The sequence below is a fragment of the Pleurodeles waltl genome, chromosome 10 (genome assembly GCF_031143425.1).
Source record: "Pleurodeles waltl isolate 20211129_DDA chromosome 10, aPleWal1.hap1.20221129, whole genome shotgun sequence".
In the NCBI taxonomy this organism is placed as follows: domain Eukaryota; kingdom Metazoa; phylum Chordata; class Amphibia; order Caudata; family Salamandridae; genus Pleurodeles; species Pleurodeles waltl.
This window is the reverse complement of record NC_090449.1, coordinates 158,462,260-158,481,326: the sequence shown is the minus strand read 5'-3', so window position 1 is coordinate 158,481,326 and position 19,067 is coordinate 158,462,260. Positions and strand designations below refer to the sequence as shown.

Below are 19,067 nucleotides of genomic sequence, written 5' to 3'. Positions count from 1 at the left end.
TCTCACCTGCCGGGTGGCGCGTGCCTGCGGGGGTTCTGGAGGGTCCATGCAGCAGTCTCAGAAGCCTCACCTACCTGCTGGTGAGTAGGCGCGCCTATCTCGGAGGCACTCACCTGCCTGCTGGTCCACGCCTGCTGACGTCTTGGATGCCGTCTGCTGTCCGCTGCTGTCTCCGCCTCCGATCCTCCCTCCTCCTTTCATCTTCTGTGCCACTGCTAACGGCTTCTCCAGCTCCTGAAAGAAGAGGTGTTCTGGATGAGCAGCGCGGGAGAAAGGCACAGGGCAGCTGAAGCTGCACAAAGGCTTCGGGGCAGAGCGGGCCTGGCAACGATCACCGAAAGTGATCCCGCGGGCAGCCAGCTCTGCCGGCAGCAGTGGAATTTGTAAGTAGGGGCTATCAAGTGACGCCGAATCCAGAGACAGCAGGCGCGAGGCGCCCCGGGCACAACCTTCTCCTCACACCGCATGACACTCTGCGTTGACGCTGAACGCACGCAATAATGAGGAACCCCAGACGCGATAAAGGGACAACCTACATCACTGCCAAGTAGCTCCTTGCCATATGTCACACCTTCGTTAGCCAACAGCACATTGGATTCTGACATTTGTATTTTAGCGTTTACTTTGTAAGTATGGCTCAAAGCATCCAGCACGCAAAGTTCGCGGGGCTAAAAAGTCACCATTGGCCAGGTAGAACGCCAAGGTGTATCTTTACTCCCATTCACAGTCCCATACCAACATCTCTCCCGATCTCTAATTCCATTATTCCCCTGCAATCTGCCTCTTCCCTCCAGTCTCCCTTCTACCCTTTCACTCCCGTATCTTTAATTGCATTCCCACATCCGCTGTCATTCTTTCTATTTTTAACTGGATTCTCTTCTTCAGCTATTGGCGTCTTCGTGGTCGTAATTAATGCACATCAGAGCCATCTCCTTATAGCGGGATAAGAATAAAAAACGGTACATTAATTCATTTGGGACAGAAAAGCATGGGCGTAGAATCACCAAAATGCTAGGGGTAGTGGACATGACATCACTTACTCTTTAACCTCAACTACATTGCAGGAAGTGATGTGATATCACAAGTGACTCTGATTTTTCCAGGAAATCTTGTGACATGACCTTAACTGATTAAATCACAATAATCGACATTACTGAAGCTCTATTACATCTAATTAATTAATATAACACACATACAAAGGTATATTCTAGATACCATCGATTTATTCTGCTTACTTGATCTTTGAAAGTTCTGGGATGTAACACTGCATTATTCATTATTAATGTAATAAAAAATGGAGCGCAATAGAATTGGACTTTTGGTGGCTGCTAAGTCAAGTAAAAAATGCTTTTGATGTTATGTTGTGTGCGAGATTGTGTGGTGAGAGTTTGTGTGAGAGAGCATGTGTGACCAACTTCCAAAATGTTCCGTTTCTACAATTCCAGAGTTATATTTCACTTTTGTGTTTTGTTGTAGCTGCCTTACGTTTGGTACCACCCACCCTTCCACTACATGTCCTGGGTCGGTGTCCCATTTCTGCTTTACGGCCTGAACCGTGTACCTCTTTCCCTCATGTGATATACCACTGTCCCCTTACTCTTCACAACTAGCCATGTCTGTTTGTCATTTCTCCCATGCCGTAGACCAAATGGCAGCCCTCAACTTGTTGAATAGGTGCAGCACTGAGTTTGGGATTGCACAGTGCCTGCTGTGCACGCATTCAATACATTTTCAGAGGTTGGCACTTATAAATGTCAACAAAAGGGTATTAATAGCCTGGGAGCCCATAACTATTTCCCAATGCTTGTATTAATATAGAAGGTGAATCAAAGAGCGCTCAAAAATATGTGACTAGGGATTGCTTGGTTTTCCATATGAAACAAGCAGTTTTTGAAATTGACTAGACACATTTTAAAACAAAGCTGTCAAGTGGCTCCATGGCACGTATTATTACATGACCTATGGCTAATATTTTCATTTTAGGAAACAGTGCATTGCATCCTGAGGTTTCAGTCCGTCTTCAATGTTGAAAGCAAAACTACGAACTCCACAATGCAACTTGCTATTAGATGGAAAGCTAGCAATGGAACAACATAGTGCCACCTGGCAGATTTGTGAAACGCAAACTAATATGCAGTTTCTAACGTTCTGCATTTTTCTCTTGTAGGTAATTAAAGGGTAAACAGCTCAGTTGATGGAAGAGCAGAGATAGCTTGTCAAACGCAGATGTCAGTATCTCACCGCTAAAGGGGTTACATTAATGTTCGTTGTAAAAGCAAACCAGTGCCTAGTAAGACCTCATTTACTAGGACAATGGGATCAGCAGCAGCTGGGTATGTCTGAGGAGGCTCAATATGGAAAAACAATGTGCTGGCACCAGTGGTACCACCAATCTCCCAGAGACCATCCTTGTCGATTTGATTTAGATGGAGCATCTGTAACACCACAGTGATGCACCCTGGCTTGAATAGGAGTAGCATTTGCAGTCGGTGTTGCCCGGCGACTGATGCCTGTGCATAGACCTCTGTCACCTTCTCTACTTGTGCCCTGGCTTTATCCTGGATATGATACTCACCCCTCCCCTTGTCTCTTGCCTTCTTCCTCGATGCTTAAGCCATAGTTCCACCTCTTTGTGCCCTAGACCCCCTACACTTATCCTAACATAAACAGGCCACCTTCTCCAACTCAAGCCTTGGCATATATGTCTGCCTTCATTCCATGGGCCCCTGCCCCCTCACATGACCTGACTTTAGCCTTGGGTTTAGTTTTCTTACCCATTCATGAACTGATCTCCATCCCCTTCCCCACATACCATCACTACTTATTCCCTTGCGCTCCCTTTATGTACTGCCACCATGGATCCCACTCTTTTCCCTTCATTTTTTGGCCTGAGAAGCTATCTATTTTCCCTAAAGTCTTACACCCCTATTGCCTCTCCATCCTTGTGCCCCAGTGCCCTAGGCCACTGCTCTCCCCCACAATGCCCTATGACTCCATCCTCTTTCCTTCCTGCTCATCACCTACCTGCAGATAACTGAAAATGAATACCATCTGGCAAACCATCCCTACTCCATATACTCAGTGCTTCATGATTTGGTGCAGCAGTAAGAGTGGTGCTGGATGTTGCTGCAGTTACACTGTTGTAACCTTACAAACATGCTCCTCTCTGGCCTATAGTTTTTTTCTCCCCTCTGGTAGGCGTTTGAACCACTGTCAGCTAATAGCCCAGATTAGCACAAGTAGGTGAGGAAATGAGTAAGGCCTGTGAAGACACATGGTCTGAAAAAGCAAAGCACACACTGCAGAAATACATATACAGTGAAAAGGGCAGCCCAAGATATTACTTAGAGATTAGCCCAGCTTAGCTCATGTCAATCAAGCAAAACTGTGAGATAGCCTGATGGTGCTGAGTCTTTTTTTTACATTGTGTCTTCACACCACTCCTGCCTGTGGCCACATTGGTAAATCCGTTTATTAGGCTTATCAAATTGGTCTACCAATCAGTCCAACTTTGATGTCACTGTGATTGCAGGAAGAATAATAGGGGTTGGGATTGAAGCACGCTATACCAACAAAAATATGTGGCCGGCAAACTCATCCTGAGCACCGCCTAGCCCAATGCTCACTCTGCGCTACTTCCATTCTATACTGTTGGTAGCAGTATGTTTACTGGGCACTAGAATAATTAACTGCTCTCCACAGACAGACTCAGATGGGCATAGACCATGGCTTCCACAACAGTGCAGCTAATTTGTGTGACTGATGGCAGGAGTGTTTACCTCACTCTTTTTACTAGAAGAGGTAGATTCCACAAAATGGCCACTACACGGCCAAATAATCAAAATCTTTTGGAGTACTTGGGTGCCATGGGGATCAAGTAATTCCTCTACCTTTTCCTGAATTGGTGCATCAACTTGGGAATTACAGGGAAGGATGAAAGTCATACAAGAACTGTGTGACCAATTTATTACAAAACATTTTTTTTTTTTAAAAGCATGTTGTTTTCATTCAGGAAGCAATTAGTCCACACTTCCCATTTTCCCTTGAAGCAAAGAGATACTTTAAAGAGCACAATATTTGAATTTGTAGTATACAGTATTGAAAGGCAACCCATTTTTGGGAATTGGATATTTCACAGTGTGTTGGCCTATGCCTTTTGGACCCCTCCCTTATGTGTGGCACAGAGGAGAAAGCTCCTGTCAAGAGCCCACAACAATATTTCCACCTATAGCCTTAATAGCTTGGTGGGGCGGTGGGGGTACCTAGAATGTATCCATTGTGTTGTAGACCATTCCTTCCAAAAGCTGGGGGCATAAAACTCTATAGGGCTTGGTAGATTGTTTTCACCCTTCTGACGGTTTCTTTAATAAATTTAAGTGTTCTGAAATGTAGCTATCTTAAATATTTAACTACATGTACCAAGTACCTACAATTATAGATCAGCAATCCTGTACAACATTCACTTCTGACACCAGTTAATGCTTTGGGCATGATGCTACCTGAATTGTGACAAAGCTTCCATTTCACACAGGTTTAGTTGCAAATCACCCGTGTTGTCATGGTGGCACTGATTCTAGAGAGAAAATTAAGGGCCTGATTTAGATCCTAGTGGAGGGGGTACTACATCACAACGGTGGTGGATATCCTGTCCGCCAAAATATAAATCCCATTATATACTATGGGATTTATATTTTGGCGGACGTGATATCCGCCATCCTTTTGATGGAGTAACCTCCCCACCAGGATATAAATCAGGCCCTAACTCATTTATTGATGTGCTCCATTCCATTATAACAGCCTTCCTTTATAGGCCACTTCTGTATTTGCACATATCTTTCATCTGTGTATTTTTTGTATCTCTTTGTCTTTTTCCAGTCTTTCAAGTAATGGAGCCTTTGTTACCTTTCATCCCATAGTTAGGGACTATGGTGGATCATCTAATGAAAACATGGTTGCTGGACCTGGAGTTCACACGTCACTGTGGTCATGTGTATTTAACACCAATATTCACATGTTCTTCTTTCTAGACTAATGGGATGAGTCTAAAACATAAAACAGCTTTAAAGGGTGGCAGCTACCAAAACCTCTGAGAGTTTCAACCAAAGATATTTCTCTGCATAAAGTAGCCTTAATGTGCATTAGTTCTGGCCCTAGTAGCAGTCCACCACATTCCTTTTACAAAAGGTTTGTAAATCATCAAAGTAACTTCCAGTATGAAGATAGCATCCAAAGGAACATGTTAAGTAAAATACAATCTGATAACCCTGTTCTTGACACTTGTCCAAACATTGTTTGATTCTGCGGAAATCATTTTATCTCCCAGTATGTGTCATATAATTTATTGCTAATATGCTGTCTCATTCAGCATTGATCATCACTTCTGATAGAAATGCTTTGTTTACAAATTAATGCTCTTGATTCTCTAATTTCATCAAATTGCATATATTTGTCTTGTGGTATGTGTCTCCAAGTATACTCTACACCCTACCATACAGAAGGAAATGGGTGTGGACGTGTTTAACAAAGGGCCTCTATGCCCTATCTTTATGTAAATCCTATTCCTTTAAAAAAGCAAGTCTTCAAAGGGGGCGAGGATGATCATTTACTAAACAAGAATAGTTTTAAAAAGTCCATGCCTGCATCCACTGAGAAGGAAACTGGAGATGAGTTGTTAAGAACTATAATGCACATTTTGAAAAAACTGAAATCTTCCTCTCCCAACCGACCTGCAACATGCAACTTCAGTTCTCACCAATGTTTTACAAGAATGTTCCCTCAATACAAATAGTGGCCTCCTTCACCCTTGCTACTGCAGAAAACACAGCAAAGGTAAGGCAGCCACTACTTCTTGTCCATGGCAATGCTTCCATTTATGGAAAGAGGGAGCTTAATACAGAATTCTATGACTTGCTTCAAGCCTTTCATTCAGTATTTGAGAAGGGAATTTGACTCTCAGGGAATAACATACCATTTGCCACATTGGACCCTGCACCTTATTCATGTTTTTCACAATTAAAATTGTCGTTATTAAACTTTTGATGTCAAAGCATGATTACTGCAACTCCCTCTATGAGGGAATCAGCAATAACCTAGTACAGGGGTTGCAGGTTCTCCTCTGTGTTGCACCACAAGTAATTATTAGAATAAAGAGGGTCCAGCATCTGAGGATTTCGCTGAAGGAATCCTGGGAACAATGCTGCAGTAATTGACTCAAATGTTGAAGGAACCCCAAGATCGGTGCTAAAGGACGTCTGAGACCAATTCTGAAGTAACTCTGAGACACAAGCTGAAGTAACTCTGAGACCAGTCCTGAAGTAACTCTGAGACCACTTCTGAAGAAACTCTAAAACGAATGCTGAACTAACACTGAAACCATTGCTGAAGAAACACCAACACCAATGCTGAAAGAACCCTGAGACCTGTACTGGAGGAACTGCCATGGCTGCTGGTGAGTGAGCAAGTGCAGCGCACAAGAGCACTTATATTTAAGTTCCTTCATGGTAAAGACCACTATGTCCCTATATTGCAAACAAGTTGGCACACTGTAGAAAGATAATTAAGCCTCAGTGAAAGAGGGTGGCTGGGTTGTCCAAGTTCAAGTTGGCTTTCTAGAAACTGAGATAGGGGTTTGAGGCCTGGAGTATGGAATAGGATTCCTTATGATATCAACCTCCTTGAAGAATAGATGCCTTTCAGGCTGGCTAAATCCTTGACTCAAAGAGGCTGGTTGTTAACTTGCTAACTATTCTATAAAGTTCAGATCTCTTTTTTGGTGATAATATCGAGTGTTGAGACTTTGGCAAATCTCAATGTACTAAAACTCTACATACATATTTGCTTTCAGAATGGTGACAAAAGAGATCCTTCGTCCTTGTAGCACAAGTCGCAAGAGTTAACATTTCTACCATGGCTCCAATTACCATTACTAGTCTACACTAGGGCCCTCATTATGAGTTCAGCGGTTTTTGGCCAAGACCGCAGAGTGGGAACCTGCCACCAGACTGCCAGTGGTGGTGGCGTTACAGTGACCGGCGTATTATGTGTCACTAAGTGGAAACCGCCGTAATTCACCCCGAAATTCTACACTGCCAGGCCAACTGAGGGCGGAAGAGAGGCGATCGCACCACCAGCACCGCCACAACGTCACGACTCCGCCTACCATATTACGAGTCACTTTTGTGCACTGTGGTGAACCATTGGCGGTTCGCACTGCTGTGCACCATCCAATGAGAAACGTTGCTGCCAATGGGGGACTAGGGCCCACGAGGACAATCGCCAGCATTGACAGTTGGTACACGGCGGCAGTCACCGCAACGTCTGCCCCTTCCTAGATGACCTCTTCAACCTGGGCTGCTGTGTGGCCCAGACAGGTAGGTGAGATGACCGTAAGGGGAGGGTTGGTGTTTGCCAAACGTGCATGTGTGTGCATGTATGTGTGTGGGCATGTGTGTGTGTATGTATGGGTGTGTGGAGGTGCGACAAGAATGAGTATTCCTGTCGCTGAGTGCGTTACCGCCAGGGTTTTCCTGGCAGGGTGACCGCTGCAAAAACCCTGGAGGTTTGCACCCTCGTAATACGGCTGGCGGTGTGAGGCATGCCACAGGCCTGGAGTAGGCCACATCAGGCCGCGGCGGTCAGCCTGCACTGGCAGGACTGGTGGTGGTGTTGCTGTTTCATGTCAGCCACACCGCCTTCCTCGTAATACGGCGGTCTTCACCACCGGGACTGCGGCTGTGACCCCTCCACCTCCACCGCCGCGGTCATAATGAGGGCCTAGGTCTGGTATGTAGGGAAACCTGTATGCAGCTTTTCATAAAGCCTCCGAACCTCTGAAGCCAGCAAGTACTGGTAGAGTCCTGCATTCTAAAGGAAGGCAATTTTATTTCTGAGAAAGTGCTTAGTGCTGTGGCATCCACTATGACTCCCATTAATAGAGTTTCACTGGAAAGAGCCTGGGGCGAATGTGTTTGACTTCCTCACAGACCTTACTTGAAGAACGGACTGTCAATTATTTGAGGAAGATCAAGATGTTAGAACTTCTCAATTCAGTCACACGTTCAAACTGTGGTAAATTAGAACACTCCATGCAGATTACATGTACATCCCCACTACCCTAACTTTGGCTAACATGTCTGTTAACATTGTCTATTGATAATGCATTTCCCCAGAAATAAAATACAGATTTTTGAAAAAAGATTCCAGATGCAGATACGGAAGTATGGATCTTGTAAGTATACAGTACAAAGCTATGCAACATTTGCAAGAAGGGAAACATTCATGCTAGAGTGAATATGTTGAATCCTCCCTCTAGGAGACTATGCAAGCATGGAATGTGGATGTCCAGTATTGTATGGAGTCTCTGTAGTTCTCACAAATTCCCTTGACTCTTTCTGTAACTTTAAGGGGCTCATTCATTCAGATTCCCTATTTGTTCTCACAGTAACTACAAAGGTTTCTCTGGTGCATTGCCAGGTTCCATACAAGGCACAACAAACACCAGCCACCATCATCGCTATGCATGCAGAGACCAGACAAGAAAACATTGAGAAAAGGTATCAACATAAAATGATGTTTATGAGAAATGCATGTTCAAGAATTCTTACCCCATTGCCATATGATAATACTGGGTCAAACAAGCTGTCCAGGTAGCGATCCATGCCCTTTTGGGATGGGGGCTCGCTGAAGGTATCAGAATCTGCTGAGGAAATTAAATGAAGCATAATTTAGGGTACAGATGACAGCTCTGCATAGTTTAGGTCTCCTTTTAATATTTATACATTAAGCTTTTTTTGAAGTGCTGCTTTCTGCATTTCTGCCACCTGAGAGTGTTCTGAGGAAGAGATTACAAGGAGGATAACAAATGAGCATTGCAAAATTTGATGACACTGTATAGTTAGGAGGCAGCTGAAGAAACATCCTTGGGTTATTCCTTGTGAAGCTACAAGTTTAGCTGGTAAAGGCTCAAATGAGGAGCAAAGCTCTATGGTTTTAAGTGTTTCAACCAAAAGTTGGCACTGCTGGCAATAATTAAGGACAGTTTTTGAAGACATGATTGCTTCTCATTGACCTAGTTTGCTATCACCAAGCCATAGACCGACTGGAAGAGGTGAAGTTTCATGCATCTTTTGAAGGTTTGCGAGTATCTGAGGCTCAGGGAAGTGGTGAGCAATCCAGTAGGTTGCTGCCTATAAATCGAGAGACCTATTGCCAAATTCTTTGAATGTGGGTGAACCAAAAGCTTGTAGCTTAGGGGAAGACAACTCGGGCTCTTTGAAGGAGAGTAAGGTGGGCTCTTTGAAGGAGAGTAAGGTTGAAAGACTTTTGTTGGTAACCAGGAGTGTGGCCATATAGAGATCTGCAGCCTAGGCACATGGGGTTGAACTGTGATCAGCCTTTGAAAGAGAGACAGAAGAATGATATGGGGAGAAGGGGATCAAATGTTCTTGTCGCTTACACTAAACACAAAATACACTGCATGGTTTTACCACCTTTTAATTTTGCAGACATCTTTCTAGAGATTCCTGTGTACAAGCTGTGATGTCGTTCAGGTGTGATATCACCATTCAATGGACCAAGGCAATTTTCTGGCAAAGAAGAAAGATTGAAGGAGTGCCTTGCAGCCAGGTGTTGAAACACGTTTTTTGTGACTATGCGACCGAATTGGTGACCAACTATGTAGAATTTGGCCCATAGAAAGGAAGAAGCGAGGAATCCTTTGCACCAACAGGCATTATCTCCAATTAAGATCTGACAAGTTAGTGACAAGTGTTTTATTCAATGCTGTGTTTCCTTGATGATTTTGCTACTTGATCATTTTCCACAGAGTTGGTTTTGACTTTGAGGTTGCTATTGGTGTCAGAAACATACAAAAAACAGTCTCTTGAGAATGAAGTATGCCATCTAAGCAGGCCAGGCAGGTGGTAAAGAGCTTGGTGAGCGCCTGAATCTTTGTGGGACTCTTCAGGCAAAAATCTCAGCATCTGGCAGTATGACATGTATTTCAACTTGGCTTCTGCTGTTGGTGTAAAAGAATATGATCTAGTTAGGGACAGTATCTCAGTGTCCAGCGGTATTTAAACGAAGGTGTCAGGTATTAGAAATCCCAGTCCTTGCTTGGTGAAGGTTGCTTTCAGTTTGACTGAGGATCAGATTCAGAATTGAGCTATCATTCAATCAACTTTGGGCTTAGGGAGAGCAAGTGGTAATGAGAATGTACTAGTTAAATTGGCAGTTGAAAGAATTTAAAGCATCCATGTCTCTTAGTCTTAGAGCACAATTTAACAGTTAGAATAATGATCTCCCCTTATATAAAAGGGCACAGAAAGAGTTATGTGTCTACAAAGTAGGACTTTGCTTCTACCCTCTTTGTGAATTTTTTAAAAAACGTTATCAAATTTATGAACTTCCAGAAATCGAGGACTTTTTCCTAAGAAAATGTGGGTGAATATTGCAAACAGTTTGTTTCATTGAAAAAACCTACTCAGAGAAGGATAATTGCTACAGGAACAGGTTTTACTGTGAAAATGAATCACCCACTAGCTGTGTTTTGCTTAGCCCATAAACACAGCACAAATCTAAAAGTGTAAAAAAATACATACAGTCAGGGCATAAAAGCATGCATCAAAACAATTATGTGTTGCTCTAATTTGAAGAGGTTAACCAGAAAAGAGTTGAGACACAACTTTTTGGGGAGTGGTAAACTCACAAAAATCAAGCATTTAAAACGTTTTGTCCTGCAATTATCCTGCAGGTATTCATAAGATTTGAACTGCATTTCATGTGTTTCTGTACAAGTTATTGAGTTGTGAATGATGATTACTAAATGCTGCGAATTACTGGGAAGGGGTCAGCATTATTAACTGTGATAACATTGTAGATGCTTATTATATATTTTTAAAAAAAGACTTTGCATATTTTACTATAACTATGATAGAGATTGATTTAGTAGGTGCATTATAATTTTTTTCACTGTCTGCAGTTAGCTGGGAGCAGAGGGATCAAAAAGCTGAAGGTTATGATTCTGGGTACTACCTTGGCTTTGTGGTGACCTTAGTATCATCTGGGGCTGATACTAATTGTGCAAATCTATTTGATGGTGAGGGTAGGTTGGACCAGTGAGAACCAATGGAGAGGAGCATGGGAGGGGTGGTTGGGAATGTTTTTGTCCCATTGTGTTACCATGCTAGGGAGTTTGTAAGTATTCGCTGAACAGCTATGGTCAAGGTGATAGGCTTCGGTTAAAATAGCACATTTGGCATCCTTGCACGGATGGAACTGTTCAGTGTGCGACAGGAAAGGGTATTTCTAGGATTAATGTTGATTAAGCATTTATTTGAATTTGATATCCTTACCTCAGAGGGTACAGGGTAGGTGAGTCCACATATTTAGTGCGGGCATCCCACGGATAGTTGGTAGACATTTGAGACAGTGTAGACAGTTGACTCAACTGGTAACACCAACTATTATGGAGCCAAGAAGTGTTCAGTTTCAACTCTATTTTTAAGTTGGGTTTAATGAAAATTGTATGTATCTGTAAGCATTACTATTTTGGACCTACATTTTAATGGAAATATGTCTAGCTGTCTCCCAGGCTAGGTTTGGTCTGACATTCCATTCTTAAGAATCAGAACAGCAGCATTAAAACCTTATCACGATGGGTCCTCTTGCATTATGTGACAAACGACATGGGCACTTTTGTTTTAAGAAAGGCAAGGATGAATATTATCTACAAATTTGACTTGTAGGACAAGAAACTGTAGAACAACGGAATACCAGAGTGGCTCCTCTTGCCATTATGTAGGGTCTCCAGTGGTATCAGGTGGTAATTATGAAGATTAAAATAACACGCAGCCTTTTTCTGATAGGGATTGAGTGGAGAGGGGTCCTCATTTTAGCACAACATGGATGACATTGGGGATGCTGTAAATCAGTCTGGGCTAGCAGAGCAGGATTTTATCAGACCACAATTTCTATGGGGAGGGTTCTAGTGAGGGATTTCTTTGAAGAAAGAATCACCTCCAGTAATAAAAAGACATCTTAATGAAGATTCAAGAGGCAAACATTGTTGATGTTGTATTTCCTCAATTACGTGCGTGAATCCATCTTTCAATTACTCTCCGTGCCCACAGTCTGAGTATGTTTTATTCTCAGAGTTTGAAAGCAGAACACATGAGAATATTAGCTACCACGTTACCTACCTTTTGGCTACAGTGTTTTGCACTGGAAGCCTGTTACTCCAAACTATTATAAGCTTGGAAATGGTTTTAATTTTCAAGGTATCGAAAGACTTGCACATTATTAGGCATGGCTTGTCATGACTCCCTCTCCTAAAACATTACGTGAAATGCTGAAAGGAACTTTTTTAAATAGGGCAGCAGATACATTAGTACATTTTCCTGATCTTATGTGAAAGAATATTTCAAGACTCAAGTTTACAGATTCTCTGTTCTCATATTCGTATCTACTACCAAGGGACAACAATGCTCCTCTTCTAACACAAATAGAGCAGAGGGGATAACATGTTTTCTGCCATGGCTGTGTCTATCTGGGGTGGCATGGTGAGCAAAAGAATGATGGATTAAACCCAGATCTGTGACTGGGGGTGAGTGTTTGACAATGTTCAGCATTCCGTCCATCACTTGTTGTTTTTGCTTTGTCGCCCTAAGTGGGAAGGGTATGCCCAGACGTGGGTCCCGTGCTTCCCATGCCACTGGATTCAAGCTAGCCTGGCTGATGAGGGGTGAAACCCCGAAACCGGTCCCAGGATGCTTCTTTCCGGTCCAGTTAGGACCTGGCATGGCAGTTCGGGCTGGACTGTTCCCATGAGGAACAGGGTCAAGACTGATTTGCATATGGCTGGGTCCAAACTGGGGTGGCATGGTGAGCAAAAGAATGATGGATTAAACCCAGATCTGTGACTGGGGGTGAGTGTTTGACCATGTTCAGCTTTCCGTCCATCACTTGTTGTTTTTGCTTTGTCGCCCTAAGTGGGAAGGGTATGCCCAGACGTGGGTCCCGTGCTTCCCATGCCACTGGATTCAAGCTAGCCTGGCTGATGAGGGGTGAAACCCCGAAACCGGTCCCAGGATGCTTGTTTCCGGTCCAGTGAGGGCCTGGCTTGGCAGTTCGGGCTGGACTGTTCCCATGAGGAACAGGGTCAAGACTGATTTGCATATGGCTGGGTCCAAACTGGGGTGGCAGGGTGAGCAAAAGAATGATGGATTAAACCCAGATCTGTGACTGGGGGTGAGTGTTTGACAATGTTCAGCATTCCGTCCATCACTTGTTGTTTTTGCTTTGTCGCTCCCTAAGTGGGAAGGGCATGCCCAGACGTGGGTCCCGTGCTTCCCATGCCACTGGATTCAAGCTAGCCTGGCTGATGAGGGGTGAAACCCCGAAACCGGTCCCAGGATGCTTGTTTCCGGTCCAGTGAGGACCTGGCTTGGCAGTTCGGGCTGGACTGTTCCCATGAGGAACAGGGTCAAGACTGATTTGCATATGGCTGGGTCCAAACTGGGGTGGCATGGTGAGCAAAAGAATGATGGATTAAACCCAGATCTGTGACTGGGGGTGAGTGTTTGGCAATGTTCAGCATTCCGTCCATCACTTGTTGTTTTTGCTCTATCTGGTCCACAATGGAGGTATTTTTCACACCATTCTATGAGTTTGTGCCTGTGGAAGGAGGTTATGGATTTGCTGGTGTCAACCACTATCCTCAGCCCTTGAGAAAAACTTCAGGCTGTCCTCAAAAGCAAGAACTTACAGAGACATGGATAGGCAATAAGCCAGTGAGGAGGAGACTTGATTATGCACAGTGTGCTACTGGAGTGGCAATTCTTTGTTTGCTCTTTCCCAAAACCCCTGTGTCTTTGGAGTAAGACACCTTTAATATTGATGCCAGCAAGGTGTATGATTTTGTTCTAAGCTACAGCGCAGCATTCAGGGCTTATTCTTATCAGTGTTTTCCAGATGCCCCTGGGGCCGGTTTACATTAGTCCAAGTTTTCTAAACCTGTACATAGCCAAAGTGCTGTCCATCCTTTAACCTTAACACTACCTATTGTCTTTTAGTATTACATATCCTTTTATGTTCATCCTTTTACTCTAAGAGCAGTTTTGGTTACAGTACAGATTTACTATGAAACCTTTGTCAGGACCACTGGCACACATTCATAGATCATTCTCCAATTACCACAGCTGTTGTGTGTTGCAATATTACAGGTTACAAACGTGCCATATGACATGCCACTCTTACTCTTATTTTTTTTTACATTCGTTGTTCCCAGCAGTTATTTAGATCAAAATAATCCAACCCACATCTTGGTGCTCCCCCTTTCTGATATAAAAACTTTTCTGTCTTCTTTCAAGGAGTTTCAACATCTTTCTGGGGTCAAATTTAGGATTTATATTTTGAGGCTCACCTCTCAGTCAGCTCTGATGTTCCCAGACTGTGTCGGAGGATTGAAAGGCCTGGGTTAAGATTTAAGGTAGGATGTGTATGCTGTATGTTTGGTGTGCTGCGAGGTAGACTAAAAGTACTGACAACACAAGGAACTCACCCAAAGGCAAGACTGGACAAGCTGCCAGAATACCAGCTACTCCCTAGCATAGGGAAGGTACTAAATGGCTTGTGGAGTCCATCACCACTAAACGTTGTTATGGCAGAGTTTAGTCTAACACCTCAGGCCTGTTTTGGGATTTTGGCTCCTAAAACAATTGCACAAAAGTGAAAATAGAGAAAGTTGCTGGTTTGGGAAGCATTTCTAATTTATGTGAAAACACATAGGTTTTTCCTTAAGAAGAGGAAGAGATGGACATAGAACTTCCAAGTGACCTCTGTAATTTGAATGATACCACCTTTGTTTGATCCATCCTCGTAACTGAACATTTAGAGTTAGCATTGTTAAAGACAGAATAGCATGCAAAATTGTGACCCTTATTCTCTGCAAACTCTTTGAATGGGGTCAAATTGCGAACAAAATACATGGTGAACTGTGTGATCTGGGCAGACCCTTTCTTGTGCCCTTTTTTGGGCTGAAATAGTCAAACAGAAAAAGAGCAAGGGTATAAAATATATTACCATCCCAAATTTTCTACGCATACTTAGTTAAAAAATGGGGACTCTGTGCTAGAAATTGTTTTCATTCTACAAAGCGTATTCATGTGTTAAATAACATAAAGCGATCTAGCATAGCATGGCGGGATTCCGACCATTGAAATGCTGGTTTCTGGACTATAAAAGACAGTTTGAATATACAATCTGAGAAAGGTAGAGGTCCCCTTGTCTTAAAATGTTTAAGGCTTTCTGATGATTGGATGTACAGTGTGAGTGACTGCTGATCTACTTTTAACTCTTTTTCACTAACTGAGACATACAAACTCCACAAAACTAAGGCACACGTTAACATTTTTCAGTAGTTTATTCCAATTACTTATCCTTCATTCATGCCAATAATTTGCACAAAAGTAAGGTAGGGAAGTTCACCAAATATGCAACAAATATATAATAACTGGTGGATTTAGGTTAGCAACAAATGCAGGACGAAGATATGATTAAAGGTGGTAAGTAGAACTGCAAGGGTCATCTAGTGGGTCTGCTAACCATATTAGAGTCAGGTATCTCACATAAACTCATATTTTGTCCCCAGCTGCTGGTTAAGTTTCTTGCTCTGCATTCCTCTTTTTCTTTAATTTTTATTCACCATGATGCATTAAAAGGCCCCAGTTTAGGACATCTCACACATGCCTATCTCAAAAGTCATGCTACAGAAAGGCAAACCTCTTTCTCATTCAGCACCACCACTAAGTCAGGAATAAGTAAAGAATGAGCAACAAGCATCCCACAGGAAATATCCATTACTGAACCAAAAAAGGAGTAGTTTGTCTTTAAGAAACATTGGGCTTCATCGGATATTTACCTTAAGTGTGTTTTCATATTCTCACAAATTACAAAGCAGATGTTAAGAAAAGGTTCACCATTTCCATGTCTCTTTCTCACTCCCAACTGCAAATATCTCAACAGTATAGTATATTACAACATCCCTTGAAATATTAGCAGCCTCCAGGCTGTCTCTGAGGGAAGTTAGCACCACAAAAATCAATCAAAAAATGGCATTAAAACATAGAAAAAAATATGAAAGAATGCCACACTTTGGTACATTCTCAGATAACAGTTCACATATCCTGCACTTGAAATACGTTTCCCAAAATTGGGCTAGGAATGCCAGCGAGGATAAACCGATTCAGGCTCAGGTATCGTCTAAGCAAAAGACCCCGAAGCCCATTTAATGAGTATTTCATGGACCCATTTCGGTATGGTACACTCATACTCACCATGACTAAAATAGCCTTCAGAATCCGGCACATTTGTTGGAGGTAAAAGAGGGGCCTTGGTTGATGGTGGAGGAGGAACCTCATCATCTGTGTCAGAAATATTTCCATGAACGCTGAAAATCACAGGAGTATGAACAATAAAACTACACACTTTTAGATTAATTATTCAAAATAGAGAGTCTCAACGAAGAAAAGGCAGCCTTAAGCAACAACTTCAACTGGTATAAAAAAACAGCATTTTTGGTAATTAACTAAAACACACAGAAAAGTGGAAAATTACATTTCAAATGTGCTTCAGGGAGATTGCAAAACCTCCTACAATTGTTCAAATTCAGCATTATTGGTGTTTTGCTGTTAGTCTTCTTGTTTTTTTGAAGCAGGAATTAGGGGTGACCCAATATATGCACTATATGAGTCCCCTGTGTGCAGCTAGCGTACATCTTAATAATTAACTTGTGAGAAAGTATAGCCAGCTTTCTGAAAAAATGTAATCTGCCAATTTATATCACTGGATTTGCTACAAACTTCCATTTAGGTATGTATGTATGTATTTATATATGTATGTGTGCATGTATGTATGCTCATGGTATTTATAGGACAAACATAGTCACAAGGCAGCAGAGAGCTACACAGGGTAAAAGGCAAAGCAAAAGTGGACTGTTACTGCAACAGGATGTAGTGGTCCTAAAAGAGGAGTGCCCTCCGCTCTATCTTAAATGAAATTGGAGCAGACCTGTGGCTGTACGGATGGATCCTTAAATGGTGTTCCAGATCCTAGGTGCACTGATGGAGAAGGCCTGTTGTCTTGTTTTTCTTTTTCTTTTTTGCACTTTGCTTCCAGATGGCATCCTGGCTACAGGTGTACTGACAGACAACAGATATAGTGAGATATAGTGAGATTATCAGCCTGCTGGGCATATGTGACTGTCATACTGGCTCTGTGGATGATACAGCTAGTTCTGAAAGTGGTGCTGAACGGCAATGGGAGCCAGTGGAGCTCCATCATTGGGGAGATACAGTCCTTCTTGTTCATGCTTTTCATGATAACTGCTGCACCATGTAGCATGCACTTAAAAGGGGGTAATATAACATCTGGAAGACCATGTAGCAGTGCTTAAGGCACAGGATGTCTTCTATAATGAGTCTGAGAGCTCGCAATAAGCTTTCCATACATCAACCATATACGACTTACCTTCAAGAAGGCAATTTCTTCCAAGAATAATACACAATACAAATTAGATTCTAATTCAACCTTATGCTACTGTGGGTTTCTGTTTATATATGCTATGGCATGGGATAAAAGGGTTGAATCACCTCAGCTGATGTTTGGTTTATTGCGTAAAGGTATACAATGGTGATGTCTTTCAATTGTTTTCTTCAGTGCAGACGGGGGAAAGTCACAAGTTCAGCCTGACTGTGATGGAGCGCGGGCTACAGCGTCCAGTTTAGTGCAGTGAAAAGTTACCTTCTCACAGTACAGTACAAAGAGTCCAGTATAGCAAGGAGCATGGAGAGCGTAACAGATGGCTGTCACTGGTGTCACAGAAGTTTGTGGGTGTAGCACAATGATCTGGTAGGGGTGTCATGGATGGGCATTGCTGGAGCTGTGAGTTAGTGGTCACCATGGGCTGCCATTGCTGAAGTGTAAAGTGCTGATCTGGCATTGACCGCTGGCTCTGGCAGTCGCTATTAAGCGAAAAGTCCATTTCACCTGAGCTTCACATTAGAGATAGTCACAGGGGTGCGAGCTGGCCCATTTGCGGCTGCGAAGAGCCCTAAACTTCAGGAGTTCTCTCTTTAAGAGGAGTGATTTCTAATGGCTGCCAAGGGTCTAGGACGGGAAGGCACCTCTTGGGGCTTAGGGACTGACTCTAGAAAAGATCCTCAGGGCTCAGGCAGGTCCAGTTGTAGTTCCAGAAGGTCCAGTCACAGCAGGTCAGCCGGGCAGTTGCAGGGGAGGTCCCTGGAGCTTGTTGTGTCTGTGCAGCTCAGAACAGCTAAGAACAGGAGGCCAGTCAACTGACAATTGCAGTCACTCAGGTTAGCCTGGGACAAAGGGATCAGGGCCAGTCTTCCTTCACGGAGAACAGAGAAGGCCTCAAACAGCAGGTCAGCCCTCTGAGGAACAAGACATGCCTCAAACAGCAGTGCAGTCATCTGGTAGCAACAAGGCAGTTCTCTGAAAAACAAGAAAGGCCTCAAGCAGCAAGGCAGTTGTCCCGGGAACAAGGCAGTTCTTCGTCTTGGTAGTCCACAGATCCTGGAGTGTACTGAAAAGTGGGTCAGGAGGCCTATTATTGACACCTGGTGCTAGTTTTTGGAGTAGGGGAAACTTCCACCCCCACATCTGGCTCTAGAAATGTCCTTCTTTCCCTGCCCAGGCTCCAAGGATTACTGGGTGACAAAAGACTGGTGTCAGTTTCATTGTGTATGTATTTGGGGCAGTCATTTGAAATGCAAGTGGGCAGGGAACAGCTCTGCCCTTCCCATTCTGGCATGGTGGCCCATCCTGCCAACACCTAGTCCACCTTTGTTTCACTGTCTGAGAGGAATACACAAAGGCCAACTACCAACTATTCAGTCAGGTGACCCTGGACACAGGCTGCAGGTACCAAATAGAAATACATTTTAACTTTCTAAAAGTGCATTTTCAGAATTGAGACTTGAAGAGGATTTTAAATTACAATTCTTTTGAGACAAAACATGACATTTCTACCTGCTCCCAATCAAAAGTTA

The 19,067-nt window shown here is 43.1% G+C and overlaps 1 protein-coding gene across 1 annotated transcript in view; it reads right to left on the bottom strand.

The window, feature by feature from the left end:
• MYO15A (myosin XVA) overlaps positions 1-19,067 on the bottom strand; it is a 761,224-nt gene that overhangs the window by 383,143 nt on the left and 359,014 nt on the right. Inside the window, exons 37-39 of the mRNA XM_069212299.1 lie at positions 16,332-16,444; positions 8,604-8,695; positions 114-234 (exon numbers count right to left, since the gene is read on the bottom strand). Of these exons, the coding sequence (XP_069068400.1) occupies positions 114-234; positions 8,604-8,695; positions 16,332-16,444 (326 nt within the window). The remainder of the gene's footprint in view (positions 1-113; positions 235-8,603; positions 8,696-16,331; positions 16,445-19,067) is intronic.